Source organism: Phytophthora sojae (genome assembly GCF_000149755.1).
Source record: "Phytophthora sojae unplaced genomic scaffold PHYSOscaffold_2, whole genome shotgun sequence".
Taxonomy (NCBI): Eukaryota; Oomycota; class Peronosporomycetes; order Peronosporales; family Peronosporaceae; genus Phytophthora; species Phytophthora sojae.
This window is the reverse complement of record NW_009258116.1, coordinates 3,256,650-3,273,370: the sequence shown is the minus strand read 5'-3', so window position 1 is coordinate 3,273,370 and position 16,721 is coordinate 3,256,650. Positions and strand designations below refer to the sequence as shown.

General features: G+C 55.1%; 8 protein-coding genes across 8 annotated transcripts; 3 read left to right on the top strand and 5 right to left on the bottom strand.

Moving 5' to 3' along the window:
- Window positions 1-16: 16 nt before the first annotated feature.
- Window positions 17-1,019, bottom strand: PHYSODRAFT_484176 (hypothetical protein; the record flags this gene model as incomplete). The annotated part of the gene is made up of 3 exons (XM_009520788.1): window positions 17-532; window positions 604-713; window positions 797-1,019. The coding sequence occupies 3 exons, from the start codon at window positions 1,017-1,019 to the stop codon at window positions 17-19; spliced, it is 849 nt and encodes a 282-aa protein (XP_009519083.1).
- A 159-nt stretch (window positions 1,020-1,178) lies between these two features.
- PHYSODRAFT_556459 (hypothetical protein) lies at window positions 1,179-3,138 on the bottom strand (the record flags this gene model as incomplete). Its single annotated transcript, XM_009520787.1, has 4 exons — window positions 1,179-1,360; window positions 1,469-2,038; window positions 2,119-2,527; window positions 2,602-3,138. 4 exons carry the CDS (start codon window positions 3,136-3,138, stop codon window positions 1,179-1,181), a joined length of 1,698 nt encoding a protein of 565 aa, XP_009519082.1.
- Window positions 3,139-3,326: 188 nt separating this feature from the next.
- On the top strand, window positions 3,327-4,725 carry PHYSODRAFT_486645 (hypothetical protein; the record flags this gene model as incomplete). Its single annotated transcript, XM_009520786.1, has 6 exons — window positions 3,327-3,470; window positions 3,549-3,651; window positions 3,731-3,812; window positions 3,892-4,134; window positions 4,211-4,447; window positions 4,527-4,725. The coding sequence occupies 6 exons, from the start codon at window positions 3,327-3,329 to the stop codon at window positions 4,723-4,725; spliced, it is 1,008 nt and encodes a 335-aa protein (XP_009519081.1).
- Window positions 4,726-6,057: 1,332 nt separating this feature from the next.
- On the bottom strand, window positions 6,058-7,266 carry PHYSODRAFT_349764 (hypothetical protein; the record flags this gene model as incomplete). The annotated part of the gene is made up of 1 exon (XM_009520785.1): window positions 6,058-7,266. One exon carries the CDS (start codon window positions 7,264-7,266, stop codon window positions 6,058-6,060), a length of 1,209 nt encoding a protein of 402 aa, XP_009519080.1.
- Window positions 7,267-8,914: 1,648 nt separating this feature from the next.
- PHYSODRAFT_324975 (hypothetical protein) lies at window positions 8,915-9,271 on the bottom strand (the record flags this gene model as incomplete). Its single annotated transcript, XM_009520784.1, has 1 exon — window positions 8,915-9,271. One exon carries the CDS (start codon window positions 9,269-9,271, stop codon window positions 8,915-8,917), a length of 357 nt encoding a protein of 118 aa, XP_009519079.1.
- Window positions 9,272-10,125: 854 nt separating this feature from the next.
- Window positions 10,126-11,844, top strand: PHYSODRAFT_483094 (hypothetical protein; the record flags this gene model as incomplete). Its single annotated transcript, XM_009520783.1, has 1 exon — window positions 10,126-11,844. The coding sequence occupies one exon, from the start codon at window positions 10,126-10,128 to the stop codon at window positions 11,842-11,844; it is 1,719 nt and encodes a 572-aa protein (XP_009519078.1).
- Window positions 11,845-12,260: 416 nt separating this feature from the next.
- Window positions 12,261-13,874, top strand: PHYSODRAFT_484933 (hypothetical protein; the record flags this gene model as incomplete). The annotated part of the gene is made up of 1 exon (XM_009520782.1): window positions 12,261-13,874. One exon carries the CDS (start codon window positions 12,261-12,263, stop codon window positions 13,872-13,874), a length of 1,614 nt encoding a protein of 537 aa, XP_009519077.1.
- Window positions 13,875-13,920: 46 nt separating this feature from the next.
- Window positions 13,921-16,599, bottom strand: PHYSODRAFT_324973 (hypothetical protein; the record flags this gene model as incomplete). Its single annotated transcript, XM_009520781.1, has 3 exons — window positions 13,921-15,059; window positions 15,092-16,272; window positions 16,313-16,599. 3 exons carry the CDS (start codon window positions 16,597-16,599, stop codon window positions 13,921-13,923), a joined length of 2,607 nt encoding a protein of 868 aa, XP_009519076.1.
- Between the last annotated feature and the right edge of the window lie 122 nt (window positions 16,600-16,721).

The window sequence follows — 16,721 nt, the reverse complement described above, 5'->3', positions numbered from 1 at the left end:
CTACATCGTCCTCAACTCAAGCCTGGGGCTTTTGAGAGCGAATCTTTGCCACAAGTGTCTGGATTTTGCCGTCTTTGAGCCGCACAAGCTGCTCCAGCTTCTGTACTTTCATCTCCAAAATTTGCACGGTCTCACGGAGCTCTGCAATCACGCTGTCCTTCTCAGCCAGCACTTGACGCGCATGCTCGTTTTTCACTGAGGTTTCGCTGCTTGGCGTGTACGATTTTCCAACTGAATCGATCGGGTACACTGCTGCTGCTGGCTCCATGAAAGCCCCCGGTTTGTCGGCCTCTTGCAATGACAGGTCTCTCATCGGCGCCAACAGGTCTCCGTGAGCTTCACCTTGCTTGTCTGGTGAAGCTTGCAACCCACCACGACTGCCTCCGCCGACAGGACTCCCGCCTGCCAAAGTGCCCGCGACTGCGGTGTTTGCGGAAATGACGCTACTCGTGTCGTCTGCGTTATCACTGATCTGTCGAGGTGCCTGAGGCACTGGCGAGGTTGACGGACGCTTTTCACGATAATTGGCGATCTATTCTCCGTGAGCAGCAAGAACATCAGATCAATAAATCAAGCTTCGGGTGCACAATTACGACTGTGTACCTTGATTTGAAGCTTCACGAGCAAGTGCTCAATCGCACCAGACTGGCACTGCACGAGGTCGTCGATTTCCTGTTTGGACAGCGAGATGTGTAGCTTCTTGAACACCTTGCCTAGCGCATTGGCGACACAGAAGAAAGGTAAGTCACCAAGAACGCTAATACGTTCAAGTCCCACCGTCAAAACCACAGCTTACGATTAAGCGTGTTCCAGTTGTACTGCTTCTGCTTGATCGAGTTTGCAGCGCTGTAGTTGTGCATCTGCACAAACTTAGGGAAGTAGAACGCCACAACTTCGGCAGCTAAAATCCCATCGCTGAAGTCGCGCGCGATGCTCTTCTTCGGTCGGGACAGCGGGATCTCGTCGATCCAGGCGTACACGCGCTGCAGGGTTTCGTCATCGAGGGGTAGATCCATCATCGTTCGTCCAGCTTCAGCTGCAGTCCTCGCTGCTCTGCGAACACGACGCAATAATGAGCCTTTAACCTCCCGACTGCAATGCTCGCACGAAAAGGCACCAACCGTTTCGGGCTCAAAATCTCGATTTCATTCATGATGGAAACCCCTTTTCCAACCTGCTCAACCCCCAAGCCGGCGCAGAGCGGCTTCGCTCATCAGCTTGCGCTTGTGTCCATTGACACAGCCCGTCGAGCAGTACTTAAAATCCAAGCGTGTGAACGGAGACTTGCCTGCGTACTTGCCGCAAAAATCGCAAGCAAGGCCTGCTGCAATTTTGCGTTCAAGCTCTTCCTGGCGAGCCTCTTCTTCGCGTTTCTGCTCAGCGGCCTCCTTCTTCTGCTGCTTCTTGCGTTCCCGGGCGCGCTTTCGCTTTTCAGCCTCCTTTTCCTTCTTGCGCTGCTCCATCTCACTCGTAAGACCCTCGGGAATCTGCGCCGTCGCGTAGTCCCACGCATCTGGGTGCTCTGCCATGTACCGACGGAATGCATTGCGAGCTTCTTTTGTTCCACAGAGGAAGTACGGCGGGCGGTTGTGAAGATCCACAAGGGCCGGGTTGGCTCCTTGCTCGAGAAGATATTCCAGAATGGAGACTGCGTTCTTTGCAGCAGCGTGGTGAAGTGCCGACATGAACTTTGCGTCTACCTCGTTTACTTCGATGTCTTTTTCTTCGGCACTCGAAAGTAGCTCCTTGATCGCCTTCAGGTCACCGTCATTCACTAGCTGGATGATCCGGGGAACTTCTTCTTCTTCGTCCACCTCCTCGTCCTTGGGGGTTTCTACCTTAGCTGCAGCATTGGAGGGCGAATCTCTCGGTTGTTTCTTCTTTTTCTTCTTCGACTTCTTGGAGTCATCAATCGGAGACGATGCCTCTGCTTCGAGTGGCGAGAACCGAACGCTGCAGAGGTCGGAACGCACTCGGCACACCTCTTCGAACGTCGGACGGAAGGTAGCAAAAGGAATCCGCTTCAGTCTCTTGTCGCCTAAAAGACAGCAATTCAATTGGCACAGCCATCAAAATCCTATTCTACATAAGCACAAGCCACTGTCCAGCAAAATGCACCTGGCTGCAGCACCGCATTTTTCTCGGGGAAAAACGTCGCGCGCTCCGTCTTCCCGCTCGAGAGGAAGATCAAGTCCGCATCCTTCAACACGTCCTTCCACTCCAGCAGCAACGCTGCCACATCCTGCTTCAACGCGGCTTCATTGTACCTTCGGAGCGTAGCACCCGCCGACTTGGCCTTGCCGCTAGCGTCGCTTGCAGACTGAGCACCTCCCTGCTTCCGCCGGGTCGTGTACCGCTGGAACGTCTTGTGACACAGTGCCTTGTCCTTCTCGAACACAGCGCCTGCGAAGCGACCGCTACGCAGCAGGAAGACCGCCCACCGGAACTTGGACGCGCAGACTTTGTCCAGAGAAGCGTACGGGTTGAAGCTCTCCTCGTCGGCATCCGGTAGAATGTTCTTGAACACCTACAATGCAACCACCAACAAAACAATCAGGACCCTGCTCTTGCAGCCGTAGTAGCCATTGTAACAGCACCGACCTTGAAGATGCTCTTGCCGTCCGAGAACTCCACCACGGGCTCTGTGGTCGTAGCCACCTTCTCCTGCTCATCTTCATCTTCCTCCTCCTCCGACCAGGAGGAAGAAGAAGAGGATGATCTATAGCCTTCGTCCGCCTTCTCTGCCTTGCTCTTCTTGTCCTGGCTGTGACGCTCCAGATACGCGAGCGCGTTCTCCTCCGAGAGACTCGCGAGGCCTCGGGCTCGGCGGTTGAGGTTGACGCAGTGCGCCGCCGACTTGAAGTGCGCGTACTGCTCGTCCAGAGACTCGAAGGCCGCGATGTCGCAGGCGCCACAGCGGAGACCAACGCTCCTGCGCTCGTCCAGCGTCGCCGTCTGCAGGCGCAAGGCCGCGGCGGCCACGTCGGGGTCAGTTGGCGCGTTGTTCTGGGCCTGCGGGCACTCGAACTGCCGCGAGCTTCCGGCTACAGCTCGCACGGTCCACTGGCTCGTTTGGGACGCAGTCAGGTCGCTCAGCGCGATGCGGCCGTACGTCTGCGCGGGCTTCTTGGGCGCCATGGCGATCACGGGGAAGGTGCTCAAATGGGTCTCCGCAAGAAAATAGGTAGGACCTGTGTTGTGAGTGATGGTCTACACAATCTCCACTCAAATCAACTATCGTCGAAAATATAAATGCCATAAAGCATGAGCGGTTATCATCCCCCGGGCCATACTGGACTTCATAGTGATCTCCTGCTCAAGTGAAGATGCCGAGCCTGGAGCAGCGCAAGCGGCCGGCGGCGTGCGGCACGGGCTTCAATGTGCGTCTGTGGTGCAACAAGGACCCGTGCGGCGTCGTGTGCGCCGTCATCTCCTGGTTCCTGGTGCTCTACGCCGAGTGCACCGTCGTGGTACGCGTCCTCTCCTACTCGCTCGCTCGCTCGCTACCGAGGAATGATTATGGCCTAACGCTGCTGCTGCTGCTGCAGGGCGTGGTGGTGTACCCGTGGATGGGTCTGTCGCCTCTGGGGCTGCTGCACATTGTTATCTTCTCGGGGCTGTGCTTCTTGGCCCTCGTATCGCACGGAAAAGGTCGGTAACAGCCAGGCAGGAGCTTCAAGCAAGAGTGCACCCATATCGGGTTATTCATCGTTTTCTGTGCATTTCTTAGCTATGCTGACGGATCCTGGAGCTGTACCCGAGTCGGCGCTACCAGTGGCACTTGCTCACGCCTCGAAGGACGAGATTGCGCGGTGAGAAGACGAGTTGGTTGCGCGGTGGAGCTGGTTAAGTAAGTGCTGCAGCTGACGCTATGGTTGTTCTGTGCTGCAGGATGGAGGAGCAGAGATACCGCACGTGCCGCCGTTGCCGTCAGTTTAAACCGGGGAGAGCGCATCACTGCTCGATCTGCGATCGCTGCGTCATCAAGATGGACCACCACTGCCCCTGGGTCAACAACTGCGTGGGCCTGGGCAACCACAAGTTCTTCCTGCTCTTCATCTTCTATGTCTTCGTGCTGTCCGCCTACGCGCTGACGCTAGTATTCTTCCGTTACGCCAAGTGCATCAACGAATCGTACGTGACAAAGGGTAGCGGAGTAATGTGGCGTTTTGACTTGCTGCTAACTTGTGCGTGCTTTTGATGCTCGTAGCTGCCCGACCTACGGAGCGATTCGGGTCGTATGCTTGATCCTGGAAGCCGTGCTCTTCGGCCTTTTCACCATGTGCATGATGTGCGACCAGTACAGCGTCATCACCACGGGGACCACACAGATTGACCGCCTGAAGGGCGAGGCTGCGGACAGCCTCGGCCTGCGCGAAGTGTTCGGCGGGGCAGATTGCAAATTCTCGCTGAATTGGCTTCTTCCGGTGAACATTTGGTTCCCCACGTACGACCCTTTCTCAGGTTTTATTACTACAGCGTCACGACCAAGGCTAACCTCATTACCGAATATTTTCTTTATGTAGGTCCGTCAAAAACCAGGTGCTGGGCTATGTGCTCGAGCACGAGCTTATCTTTTCAGAGGACGAAGCCTCGGAAATGGATACGTTCCTGGACGATGATAGCGTGTCGGAGACTGCCATTACAATGACGACGGAAACTCTTGAAGGAGGGTGGTCCGTGGAGAAGCGAGTTCCGGCCAGTAAAGCTTCCGATGTTGTGTAGGAGGCGTGCGTATCGGTTCGTATAGTAATTAGTCCCGGCATGGAGCGGAGCGGTAGAGATATTGGTGCGCAGCTATCGCTCGAGCTGTCGTCACGTAACAGCTACGCAGACTGCTTCCTCTATTTTCCTAATGCACTCCATTGCGTACCGTTACTGAGATAGGCTTTTCCTCGGGTTGAACTCGGAGTCGAAGCGGATCCAATGTTGAAGTGTCCGGAAGATCGCTTTATGCGATGGGGTTTCCCACGCACGGAAATCGTCGTGGAAACACTTGTGATAAACACAGCGCTCCGCTACAGAGACAACCGATCTCGAGATGCGGTTGTCCTGTGCTTTGTGTTCACAAGGGCCGGTTTAACAGCACAAAAAGTCTCCCCTTCGGCCTGGTCGGAGAATGATCGTCTCAGTCGCTCGTCTCCGGTAAGCCTACCCCTAAGGTGAACCGAGCCGACGTGGTCGGTTGGCTGGAGACCGTCTTAGTTTTGGTGTGTCAAGCTGCTCGACTCAGCACCATAACACTCGAGAACTCGCAGCCATGGAAGGCACCCTTACTGCCCAAGCAACCTTCTCCTCAAAAGAGTGCTCCTTCATAAATCGATCTAGCTCAAAATCTTTCAGCTCCTGACGCAGAACACCACAAAGCCGTAGAAACGTAGCTTGGCTACACCTGAGATTCTGTCGAAACCACTCGTCGTAGACAGCGTCGTAAAGCGTAGCCTCAAACTCTAGCGGTGTCAGGGTAAGGATGTTCTGCGTTGGGTTCGAAATTGCCCACACAGTGGTGTGGACCGCCGTCGCGAGAGCCCCCGTGGCCGCAGCAACTGCAGCAACGATGCTTTCGCTCTGCACCATCGAAACGCAGTGAAGACGCTCGTCTCCAAAGTGAGACTGGTGATTTAGTCGTCTCAGATTGGTCAGTCTGGAGACGATGAACCTAGCCGATCGAGCTAATAACTGGCAATCAAAAATAAGAAAAATGTCGCCACATCGTCTAAGACGATCGAAAGCCGAGACGAGCGTTCCCCGACCAGGTCCTAACGAAGCTGCATTAGCAAACGGCAATATGACTGTGCGGAACGCAGATCCGTGGTCGGGATCGCAACAAAAATTGATGAAGATAAATTCTTTCATATTCATGATTCGACAGACATACACTTAACACGAGGTCCGGGGCGCAAGCTAAGAAAATAAACGGACCTTGGGGAAGGTAGGTATATCTTACAAGCAAGATACGGACGGAGGCGGGCAGGGGCGAGAACTACGACTACCAGCTTTTCTGCCCGAGCGAGCCCTGCGAGCATGATCCCTCCTTCCGATCTCCCTTGAAATTACTTACGCGAGGACTCCAGCCTCCTTCAGGGCGCGGTGTGCGTTGCATGCGTGCTTCTTGAGGCGGGGGTCCTCAATCTTCTGCCACTCCTGCACAAGCTCCAGCACACGTCCGGCGTTCTCCGACTTGGCCAGCTCGTCGTGGTACAGCGGACACAATGTCTCTACCACGTGGAGACTCTCTCGCTGCACCTCGGGCTTCACACCAGCGCCACCAGCGGCGCAGTCCACAATAAACTGCCAGCCATCGGACTGAATAAAGGCTTGGCGGCACTGCGGGTGATCGCAGAGCCGTGCGAGGGCAGCGCTCACTAACCGCGTCACGTTCGAGTTCTTGGACTGAGCCAGCGTCACTAGCTGGGGCACGAGGCCAGCCATGCCGGATCGGGTCTCCTCAATGGTTGACATGGAGATGGCACCAAGCACGCCCTGCATCTGCGCATCGGCGTACTTGCTCTCGAGCAGACCCTTGAGGGCCGAGACGCCGTCCTGGATGCTCTCGGGCGACAGCGGCAGCTTCGGGAGCGGCTTGGGGGCGGCGCGCTTGACGCCGTTCGACGTGGGGGTCTTCTCGCTGAGCAGCTGGCTGCGGCGGAACAGACTCTTGAGCTCATGGTACAGGTGCATCAGCGCGGTGACGTCGCCCTCGCGACGCTGCACCTCGACGACGTACTCCTCCTTGTTCGTCTTGAAGATGACGATGTTGAGGCTGACGCGCTGGGCGCCGCCGTTGCGGCGGTACTCGACCTTCCACTTGCACTTGTCGGCCTTGAACTCGAAGTCCGTATCCAGCTCGCAGAGCTTGATGCCCACGACGCCACACACGCGCTGCGTGGACTCGAGCTTGACGTGGAAGTGGGTGTGCATCTCGAGGCGGAAGGGGGCGGGCGGCAGGTCGCGCGGCGTCACGTTCACGTACTTGGTGCGGTCCACGCGCATGCCGAAGGAGTGCGAGGCGCCCGCGGCCTCGGGCTTCTTGCAGACGCCTGCCGACTTCTTGGACGCCATGTTGAACGCCAGCGGGGCGGGGAAGGCGCCGCCCATCTGCTCGAGCGGGCTGCGCTGGCCCATCATGCCGAAGGCCGGCGGCGCGGAGGCCATGGCCATGGAGCGGTACTGCACGCGGTCCGACTGCTCGTTGGGCGTGAGCGTGCGGAACACGGGCTTCTCCTCCTGCTTCTGCTCGTCCTGGTCTTGGCGCGGGCTGCTCATGGTGCTGCTGGCTGGGCGGACGATCGACTCTGTTTCTGTCTCTCTTGCGGCCTAGCGGGGATATCGGCGAATGAGCCCGAGATCGGAAAAGGCGAGAGGCAACGCCCGGCTGTGCGCGCGACCGGGCTGGCAGAAGGAACATTCTTCCCGACCCCTAATGGATTTTCGCTAAATCGGCGGTAAAAATGATGTCTTGAGGCGTAAAGCGGAGGTGGGAAGTTTGCAACACACGGCCATTGTCGAGTTCGTAGCGAAGCGTGCTTCCCCCCCGTTTTTCGGTGGCGCTTTGCTGTGAGATTTCTGGTGCGCTGGCAACAGTGACAGCTACTAGACCATTGCATGCATGAACTATAGCGACTTGCAGCTGCCGCTATCGGGATCGGTGGAAGGCGCTACATGTAGGCCGCCGGCAATTGCTACTCACGAAGCTACACTAGGGTTGGCGCGTGCATAAGGAGCTGCGTTGATGGACGTGGTCAGCTCTACCCGACAGCCGGTTTACGGGCTTGAGTGTAAGCGTGGCGAGACTTGGCAAATGTATGCTCTTGAGGCCGCAGCGTCCGGTTTCGGCGCTCCCAGCTGACTCGTTTGCGCCGCCACCCTTTCCTGCTGCTCTGTGCAGCGGAGCCACGGCGTGCTTTGTGGCGAGGGCGGCGATAAGAACGGCAGGCCGCGCCGAGTTTACCAGCAAAAATACCGCATGAGGCGCTGCGTCTTTTGGTCTTGCCGGCGCCGTTGGCACGCCGCTGTTGACGGCGAAATAGGCAATGCGCCAAGCGGATTTTCCTTTCGACCGGACTACAGCGCCATGATCGCTGCTATGTTGTCCCGGGCTCGACGATTTTACACGGTGTGCTGCTGTCGTCTGCAACAATTGATTCAGTGAAATCACTCAAAGTGACGTTGGTATCGGCTTTGTGTTAAACTCTACACTTTTCAGTAGAGTTCTGCCGCCCACATCATGATTATTGCGGTCTTTCAGCGGTGGCTGCTGAATATTGAGCGGAGTATGGTCACAACCCTCGGATGTACCAGTATACTGTAGTGCTTACTACTGAATTGCGACCCAAAATAAGTTTCCTACCAGGCCGCTCATGGGCAAGATGTAACACACAGCAGACATTTGATCCAATCAAGCCGATGCATTTGTTGGTGCAGGACAACATAATATTGAGGTAAAAATAGTTTTCAGGGAAAAACATCGTTGATCAAAAGGAGCATATTGAGGGGAAAAGTTGCTTTTCAATTTTCCAGAAAAAACTCATGAATCAAAACGGATGGGTCTTGCGTCTCGATCAGAAGCAATTCGCACAACAGCTCCAACAAACTGGGTTTTTTAAAACCCAGTCTTAAAAGACTTGAAAAGCAACAGCCTTTTTCCGGCCACTGGCTGCTTGCCACTGAGCTACTGCCAATGACAGTCTATCACTGCTTGCACCAATGATGCTCCAGCTCCTCAAAGCTTGGAAGCGAAGACAGCACTGCTCGCAGCAGGCAGCAAAAGCTGCTGCTTTCGCCTGCGGGAGTCCCCCAGCGATCTTCCAGCACAGCTTTAGCAATGGGCTTCAACGAATTAGCGCAGAGAAGGTTCGCGGAAGCCGCCCTGGCTGTGACCACCGCGAGCCATTCGGCGACTGCACTCCTTGCATCAGGGCAAAGCTCGGATCGGAGCCACTTGGTCCCTTGGCGCTGCGCCGCCTTCAACTGCAGCAACTTGCTGCGTCACTCCTCCCCCGCCGCCACCCCCCGAGCTGCAGCGACGCTGGTTGCCAGCCGCCTGCCGCTGAAGCCGCCGAGCTGATCCCGTGATGGCGCGAGGTGTCGCTGCGCCCCGCCACTGATTTAAATTTGCGTGCGCGGCGTGCATGAGCCCGACCAGAACGCGCCGCAGCCAGTCGTGGCCGCCACGAAGCTTCGCTCGGCGGGCTGCACGTTCGCTGCGGTTGCCGCGCGCTATTTCGGCGTCGCGCCCAGCCGTGAAACGCCTTCCCCTTGGGTCCAGCATTGCAGGACGGCACCAACGCCAGCCCCATGGCCGGCCCAGCAGATGGAGAGACCGCCGCACGCAAGCTGCTTCGCGGGAACCCCCGCACCCGAGCGAGCATACGAGTGACGTGACGTGGCGGCGCCACCGGCGTGACGGGATCCTCGGCGCTGCAGCTTCAACGACAGGCCTCGCAACGCGAGCTTTGCAGGCTGCTATCGGAAGACGCTTTGCTATTTACTGAGCACGGCTTGATAACGGCCTGCGGCCGGTTCTCGCGACGGCTTTGGGTTGACGTCACTATTTGCTGGCATTAGGACGCTCCGGCAAATGAGATCGTCCTGGGCATGTGACCGACCAAGTGGCTGCCTCCCCAAATACAACTTCAGTATTCTGAATAAGCACCAGTGCTTGCACTGAGCGAGTCTATTCATGGTGCACTTGGCCCAAGAAACCTTCAGTAGCGAGTCGCAACAACCAGCTTTCGGTTGCCTGGAAACGATTAGCTTGAAAACTAGCGATCCCTGGACACAACCCAAGACCATGTAGAAGGAGGTCTTTCCCGAACCTGTCCCCGGACTACTCGGGAGAACAACCACTATGATAGCTAGCATTGACCATCGACACCCTCCGCGGCCGCCAGACAAGAACCCGCATGGGATTAGTCTTGACATCGCCTCCCGGTTGCCATTTTCGTCCGGTGGTTTTCCACATCCGTTACCTTCGGAAACACTAAGGTTAGCACTATTTTCCATCGCACCCTGTGCGGCTGCCGCCATTACCATAGTATTGGCCACTGAAACACTGTGACTACGAGCACGCTGAACTACCAAGTGAAGTGAACAAGGATGGCTGAGAACAAGCCTCCCATCGAGATGGGGAAAGTGAGGCCCTTGAAGTCGGCCACAAGCGTGAGCCGATACATCGTCTCGGGCAGGAAGCGATCGTCGGTCTACTGCGTGGACAGTGAAGGGGGTCCTAGCAGAACCATCAGCCGCATTAGCCAAGAGACTCTCGATGAAGAGGGGGGTGCCAAGCTGTTCACCGCCAAGAGGATGCTGGTTGCAGTGTGGATGTGCGTCGGACTCGTGCCGTTGCTTCTCCAAGCGAGGAGCTACCTGAAGTTCGTGACGCCGCACAAGATTTCGCAGGAGCTGGTGGTCCCAGCAACCGCAACGAAGCACACGGCCGACATGGAGACGATGTGTCCAATGGAAGGGTTGGTAATTGCAGGAGCCTGGTGGAACGTCGGTGTCACGCACTACTACGAACTCGAGGAGAGGAGGGTGTGCCACTTTGTTGTGCCGCAGTACAATATCCACGGCAACTACGCTCTCGGCACCGAGTTGGTTGCACCGTCGGAGACATCGCCCGCTAGCTGCGCTGAGAACAGCTACTTTCTCGAATACTACTTCTACCACGGGAGTATTGGCTACTACGGCTTTTATGAAGAAGCTGTTGGCACCTTATGTGCTAATGATAACATCGGCTACGTGCTTGTCCGAGGCCTCGGGACCTACGACAGCAATGGAGCCAATCTGGCACACGATATCGGCGATACAACGTACCGACGCTCGTACTGGTACGGCTTGTTCGGTTCTGCCTGGATCCTGTATCGCTCATTTCTGCTGCGGCGGAGCTATATATCGTGCAAGCGGTACGGGCGGAGGTGCGATCGTCTTCAGGAGCCCATGCGATTCAAAGATTCGGTCGTGTTTGTTCAAGAGAGCATGAGACTCTCAGCGCACGGGGCCAGGAACTACCACCGGGCTGCACTAGTGTACCTGCTGGTTGAGGGCTTGATGAGCGACTTGTTCATGCTTATCGCGCAAGACGGGTTGTTCGCGAAGGTGCAGTATATCTCACTGGGGTACAATCTTTCGGGAGTGCTGTCGATGTTGTTCGAGATGGTGGAGGCGATGAACTGGATGGGTGAGAAGGTGCGTTGTTTGATCAAGCGCCTCCTCTTCAATTACGAGACAGCTTTGCTTGGTGAACTGGTGTGCTCCGCTGCGATGCAACATTACCTTACTGGCCTGAACAAATCCAGCCTCAAAGGGACGAAGCCGGTAGCAGAGGCAGTATCGTATTACGTTTGGAGCCTTGTGGGTCACGGCATCATCGTACTCGGAATCGTGTTTGTGATAACCTCAATTCGATCACTCGGGGCTATCGTCAGCGTTCGATGGAGCTTCGGGTCCTTAAAGCTGCTAGTGACCCCGTGCTGTGTTGATACGGCGATCGGGCCACGATGCAAGATGATCTTGTTGACGGGCTATGTGTGGGAAGATGAAAGGCTTTGCTACAAGGTGGAAACACTGAAGTCATTCGGGATGCTCAAGATGGTGGAGGAGGATGGCGCTAAATTTATAGTGCTTCACAGGCTTCACTGGTTCGCGATTCCGAGGGGAGACTTGATGGTGATTGGAGAAGTGAGTGGGTACATCGTAACAGGTTGCAGCGAACGACCGTGTACGGGCATGGTTAGCATGGTGGGGTCAACATTAGGAGGGGTTCCCGAGTCGAATTCGCCCACTAGGGCAGCTATCAAGTATCGGATGTCGATTGATCCATTGGATACTTTGCAGGAGTAGCACGCGCAAAAATGTACTTGCAAATTCGATATGATTTTTGTCATTTTCAAACGCATTGTCATCTTTTGATCCGGGTTTGTTGCTGGCGGAGTTCGGGTAGTCAACACTGCTGCATATTGAATGAGGAGTCCTCATTGACCTCACTGGACCAGCGAACGTAACCAATTCTGTAGACATCCGACTAAAAGCGGGGACAAAGCAGTTTCAGATTTTGAATTCGGCCTACCATCTTCACCTCTTCGTCGCCACTTTGCCTTTGCAAATAAATGTTCGTAATGATGAAGCTCGGCTCGAAAGCTGGGCCGGTGCTACCCACGACAAGGCGCTCGCAAGGGCACAGCACTACCATCGGGTCTTTTGACAGCAGAGAATCCTCCAACAGAATTTGCGACGTGAGGGTTGCGCGCCGAATGCTGATGGCTGTGTGGTTGACCGTGGGCATGGTGCCATTGCTGTTGCAAGGACGAAGCTACTTAAAGTTCGTGACGCCGCATAAACTAACAGATGATCTAGTGGTTCCTGCTGATGCAAAGCGAGAGACGGCAAATATCGCAGAGTTATGCCCCGTTGAAGGATTGTTAATCGCTCATGCGTGGTGGAATGTTGCTGTCACGCACTACTATCGGGTCGATCACGGGCAGGTTTGTCACTTCGTGATCCCGCAGTACAATATTCACGGCTCGTACATCCTGGGGACCAAGAAAATCGCGCCGTATTCGACAGCGCCGAGCAGTTGTGAGGACGAAAGCTACTACTTTGAACACTATTTCTACCACGGATCCATCGGATACTATTCTTTTTACGAGGAGGCCGAAGGCACGTATTGCAGGCAAGACAAGACAGCATATGTTCGAGTTCGAGGGCTTGGGACATTGGATATCAATGGGGTGGAATTGGCTGAGGACAGAGGAGATTTTGGGTACCGACGATCGTATTGGTATGGTACTTTTGGCGCCATTTGGATGATATACCGCAGCATGTTGCTCCGCAAAAGCTACATAATGTGCAAGCAATACGGAAGGCGGTGTGATCGGATGAACGAAAAACTTCGACGCAAGAACGCAGTAGTGTTCATGCAGGAGAGTCTGCGACTTTCAGCCCATGGAACGACGAACTACCATCGTTTCGTGATGATGTACATGCTTTTGGAGGGAATTATGAGCGATTTGTTTCTGCTGATCGCGCAGGACGGGCTGCTTTCGATAATTCAGTACATCTCCCTAGGGTACAATCTGGCTGGGATACTCTCGATGTCGTTTGAGATACTTGAGGGCACTCGGTGGTTGCGTGACAAAGTGAGACTTTTCTTCAAAAGGCTTCTTTTCAGCTACGAAACATCTCTGCTAGGGGAATTTCTGAGTGCTGGTCTAATGCATTACTATCTGACGTGGATAAATCGATCGAGTCTACGGCACTCGAGGCCAACAGCTCTCGCGGTGTCATACTATCTCTGGAGTTTGATCGGTCATGGCGTCATCGTTTTGGGCTTAACAGCATTCGTGACCAGCGTCCGAGTGGTCTGGGCGGCCATCTGTACGTGGCGGTGCCATGGAACCTTGGCCGTATTGACAGCGCCATGCTGTGTAGATACAACGCTTGGGGTTCGCAGCAAAATGACCATGTTGGGAGGATATCTGTGGGAGCACGACAAACTCTATTACAAAGTCGATGCTCTCAAGTCCTTCGGCATCCTGAGAATGGTAGAAGAAGGCGGAGCTGAATTCTTCGTTATCCGCAAAGTTCACTGGTTAAATGTGCCGAAGAACGATCTGTTCGTAATCGGAAGCGTGTCCGGGCATCGTGTAGAACCTTGCAGCGAGCGATTATGCACTGGCCCCATCAGTGTGTTTGATCGACATCTTGGAGGCGATCTCAACCAAACCGGGATCGCTAGACCGCGTGGCATCCGCGTTGATAACAGAGTCGCAGTGGGGCCCAAAACACTGAATGTCATGCCGTCCTACATCAATCCTGATACGCGTACAATACCCACAAATTCTTCGCCTGCAAGGGAAACCATATTTGAATGAAAATATCAAAACTCAACATTAATATATACTCAGCCTTCAAGTAGTTTTAGTCTGATCCGGCGTAATGGATAAGCACCAGACTGGACGCGATGATCGAGATGCCAACAAAGAAGGACAGTACGAAGTACTTGCCCTTGGGGTCAAATCGATACGCTCCCGGCAGCAGCTCCTTGGCAGCAATGCAAACCAACATGCCTGCCACTACAGCATATAGTGAGGCTTGGAGTGCGTAGCTCAGACCGCCGGACACAGCAGCCCATCCGACAGCAGCACCAAGGGGCTGGGCAACACCACTGATAGCAGTCCACTTGAATGCCTGTAACTTACTACCCGTGGCGTAGTAGACAGGGGCAGCGATTGCCACTCCCTCCGGCAAATTGTGTAAGATGATTCCGATGGAGAGAATTATCCCAGTTTCCATCCCCTGCAGCGATGACACGAAGAGTGCCAACCCCTCTGGAAAGTTGTGAATTGCGATGGCAATGCTTGTCATCATGCCAGCTCGTCGATACTGCTCCTTTTGCTGTTGCGCAACCGCTAAGAGTTTCGCTTCATCATCAGAACCCGTCTCAAGCAGATTCATCTCGCGGCGCGACCCCATGACACAGGGTGACGTGTTAGCGCTAGCCACCGCAACTTCGTCTTCCTTCTCGTTCTGCTGGTCCCAGTACGATCCTTTCTTCTCCACCGTCATGTGCACGATATACTCCACAGGAAGGATGCATGCCATTCCGAGAAGAAAAGCGCCCATTGTAGCAAGCCATGCATTGCCCGCACAGGTGTTCCCACACGTACCCGTGCTACCAGAAGTAGTACCGGTCTCGTACGCTTCAGGGTCGGCACTGCCACCCGTTGTGAATGCAGCTTTGTAGTACGTGACAGCTTCCATCCACAAGTCGGCAAAGGCGATGAAGATCATGACACCGGCAGACAGCGAGAAGGCGACAGAAAGTGAGCGCGGATTGCCGAGGAACATGAGTTTCTCCACGGAGATGACGAGTATCGACATCGAGGTCGCGACAGCTCCAAGCACGCTCATACCCATTGCAGACACGATGGCCGCTGTGGTGATTTCATTTGTAGTGGAAGTCGATCCATCGTCATTCGGGGCATCGTCGTCACCGTCAGTGAGCTGGAACAAACTCAACATGTTGTTCTCTTCGTGCTCCAAGATGTGGCATATGGCTCCGAGGTGTCGAAGTTATACTCGGTAGTACCTCGCTCGCTGCCTTCAACAAGAAACTCGTCCGGAGTACACGCCACATAGCATATTTGGGTCACGGTGGTTGAGGCACGGCTGGATCCTGCATTTGGAATCACCACCACGTCCTTCAGCGCGTTAGTGTCCACTTCGTCGTCGTTGGCGCCGCACTGAGCATTCACCACGTGCCAGTGAAAAGGGTGCGGGTCGTCGGTCGGGTTCTGAAAGTGCCACTTCTCGACCTTGCCTTTCGTGCAGTCGAGGGTATTCTTGATGGTGGTCGAGTTGATTTCGATGCCACGATATCGGATCAAGCTCTTGGTCGGGCAGTTCGTAGACACGTCCATCTCACCCAAGATGATCGATCGATTCTTCCCTCCAAGCTCTTGATACAGCTTCTTGAGATCTTTTCGCTGGACTAGGGTGGATGGCAAGGTGCGTGTCGTCATCGTGTCAGTCTTGAGCTCTTCCGACACGCGGAATTGCATGACACGCGGGTCGTAAGTTGTACTGACAGCCACTGTCGGGATATCTACAATGTCGTAGGTGGTGCCGTCAACGTCACTTGAGAAATCGCAAAACAACTCCACTCGCTCGAAGGGATAGATTAACAAATGTGTCGGCAGATCTTCGGGCTGCTGCACGAAGCCGGAATCCTTGGCAATAACCTTGCACTGACCGGCAAAGGGCAGCGTCAAGTTGTAGTGCCGAGCATTGGCACCGTTCGTGATGCGCAGACGAACTTCAGCTGGCGGAACGTCGACGTAGGGCATGACAATACCGTTCACAGTGTTCACAGCTCCGAACGACTCGGGTACCCACCGCGTGATGCCCGTTTGGCAATTGTCGTCCGAGTACATTAGCGCTCCGGTTTCGTTGATGAGCCGATCTGCGATCATGATGGGAATATCGGTCTCCACGTCCACGTTGATCGCAGCATCTGCGTCGGCATCTTGAATCACGTAAACCCCCATGAGCCCAGCCCACGCATTGAGCCGAGTGAGCCCGTTTGCGTGGTCATGATAGAGCTTGGTCGAGGCAGACTGGTTGTTGAGGTACACGAACTTCTGCGACTGGTTGTTGTAGATCGTACGCAGTGGCAACCCATCGTACTTGGCGGGTGACTCGAGGCCGTGAACATGAACAACAGTTGGCACGCCGCAGTACGGATAGCAATGAGACTCGGCGATGGCGATGCTAGTCGTCCAGGAGATGCGGCGTCGGCAGCTCGTTGTACCATGTGACGGAAATGGGGACGCCTCGAGCCACCTTGATCGTTGGGCCCGGAAACGTCGGGGTGGCGTTCTTGAGCGCGTAGCCGTAAATGTCCCCGGAGACGGAGCCGTCCTCTGTCCAATTGTGCGCAGCGCGACCGATCTGCATGTCGATGTGGCCGCCGCTCGTCATGTCGATCACATCGGGGATCACGAGGGCACTGGTGTAGGCGTCCCAGTCGGTCTTTAAGTTTGTCAGCGCTTGGGAGGACGTCAAAGAGAGCAATGCAATCGAGGCCAGCGCCCTCATGTCAACGGCAAGTGTAGCTTCCGGCGCAGGTCGACGAATGAATGATGAAGTGTTTCGTCGCGAAAAATACAGTCGAGCTCACATCGCAACGAGGGCCACGAATGTCATCATCGGGATGGACC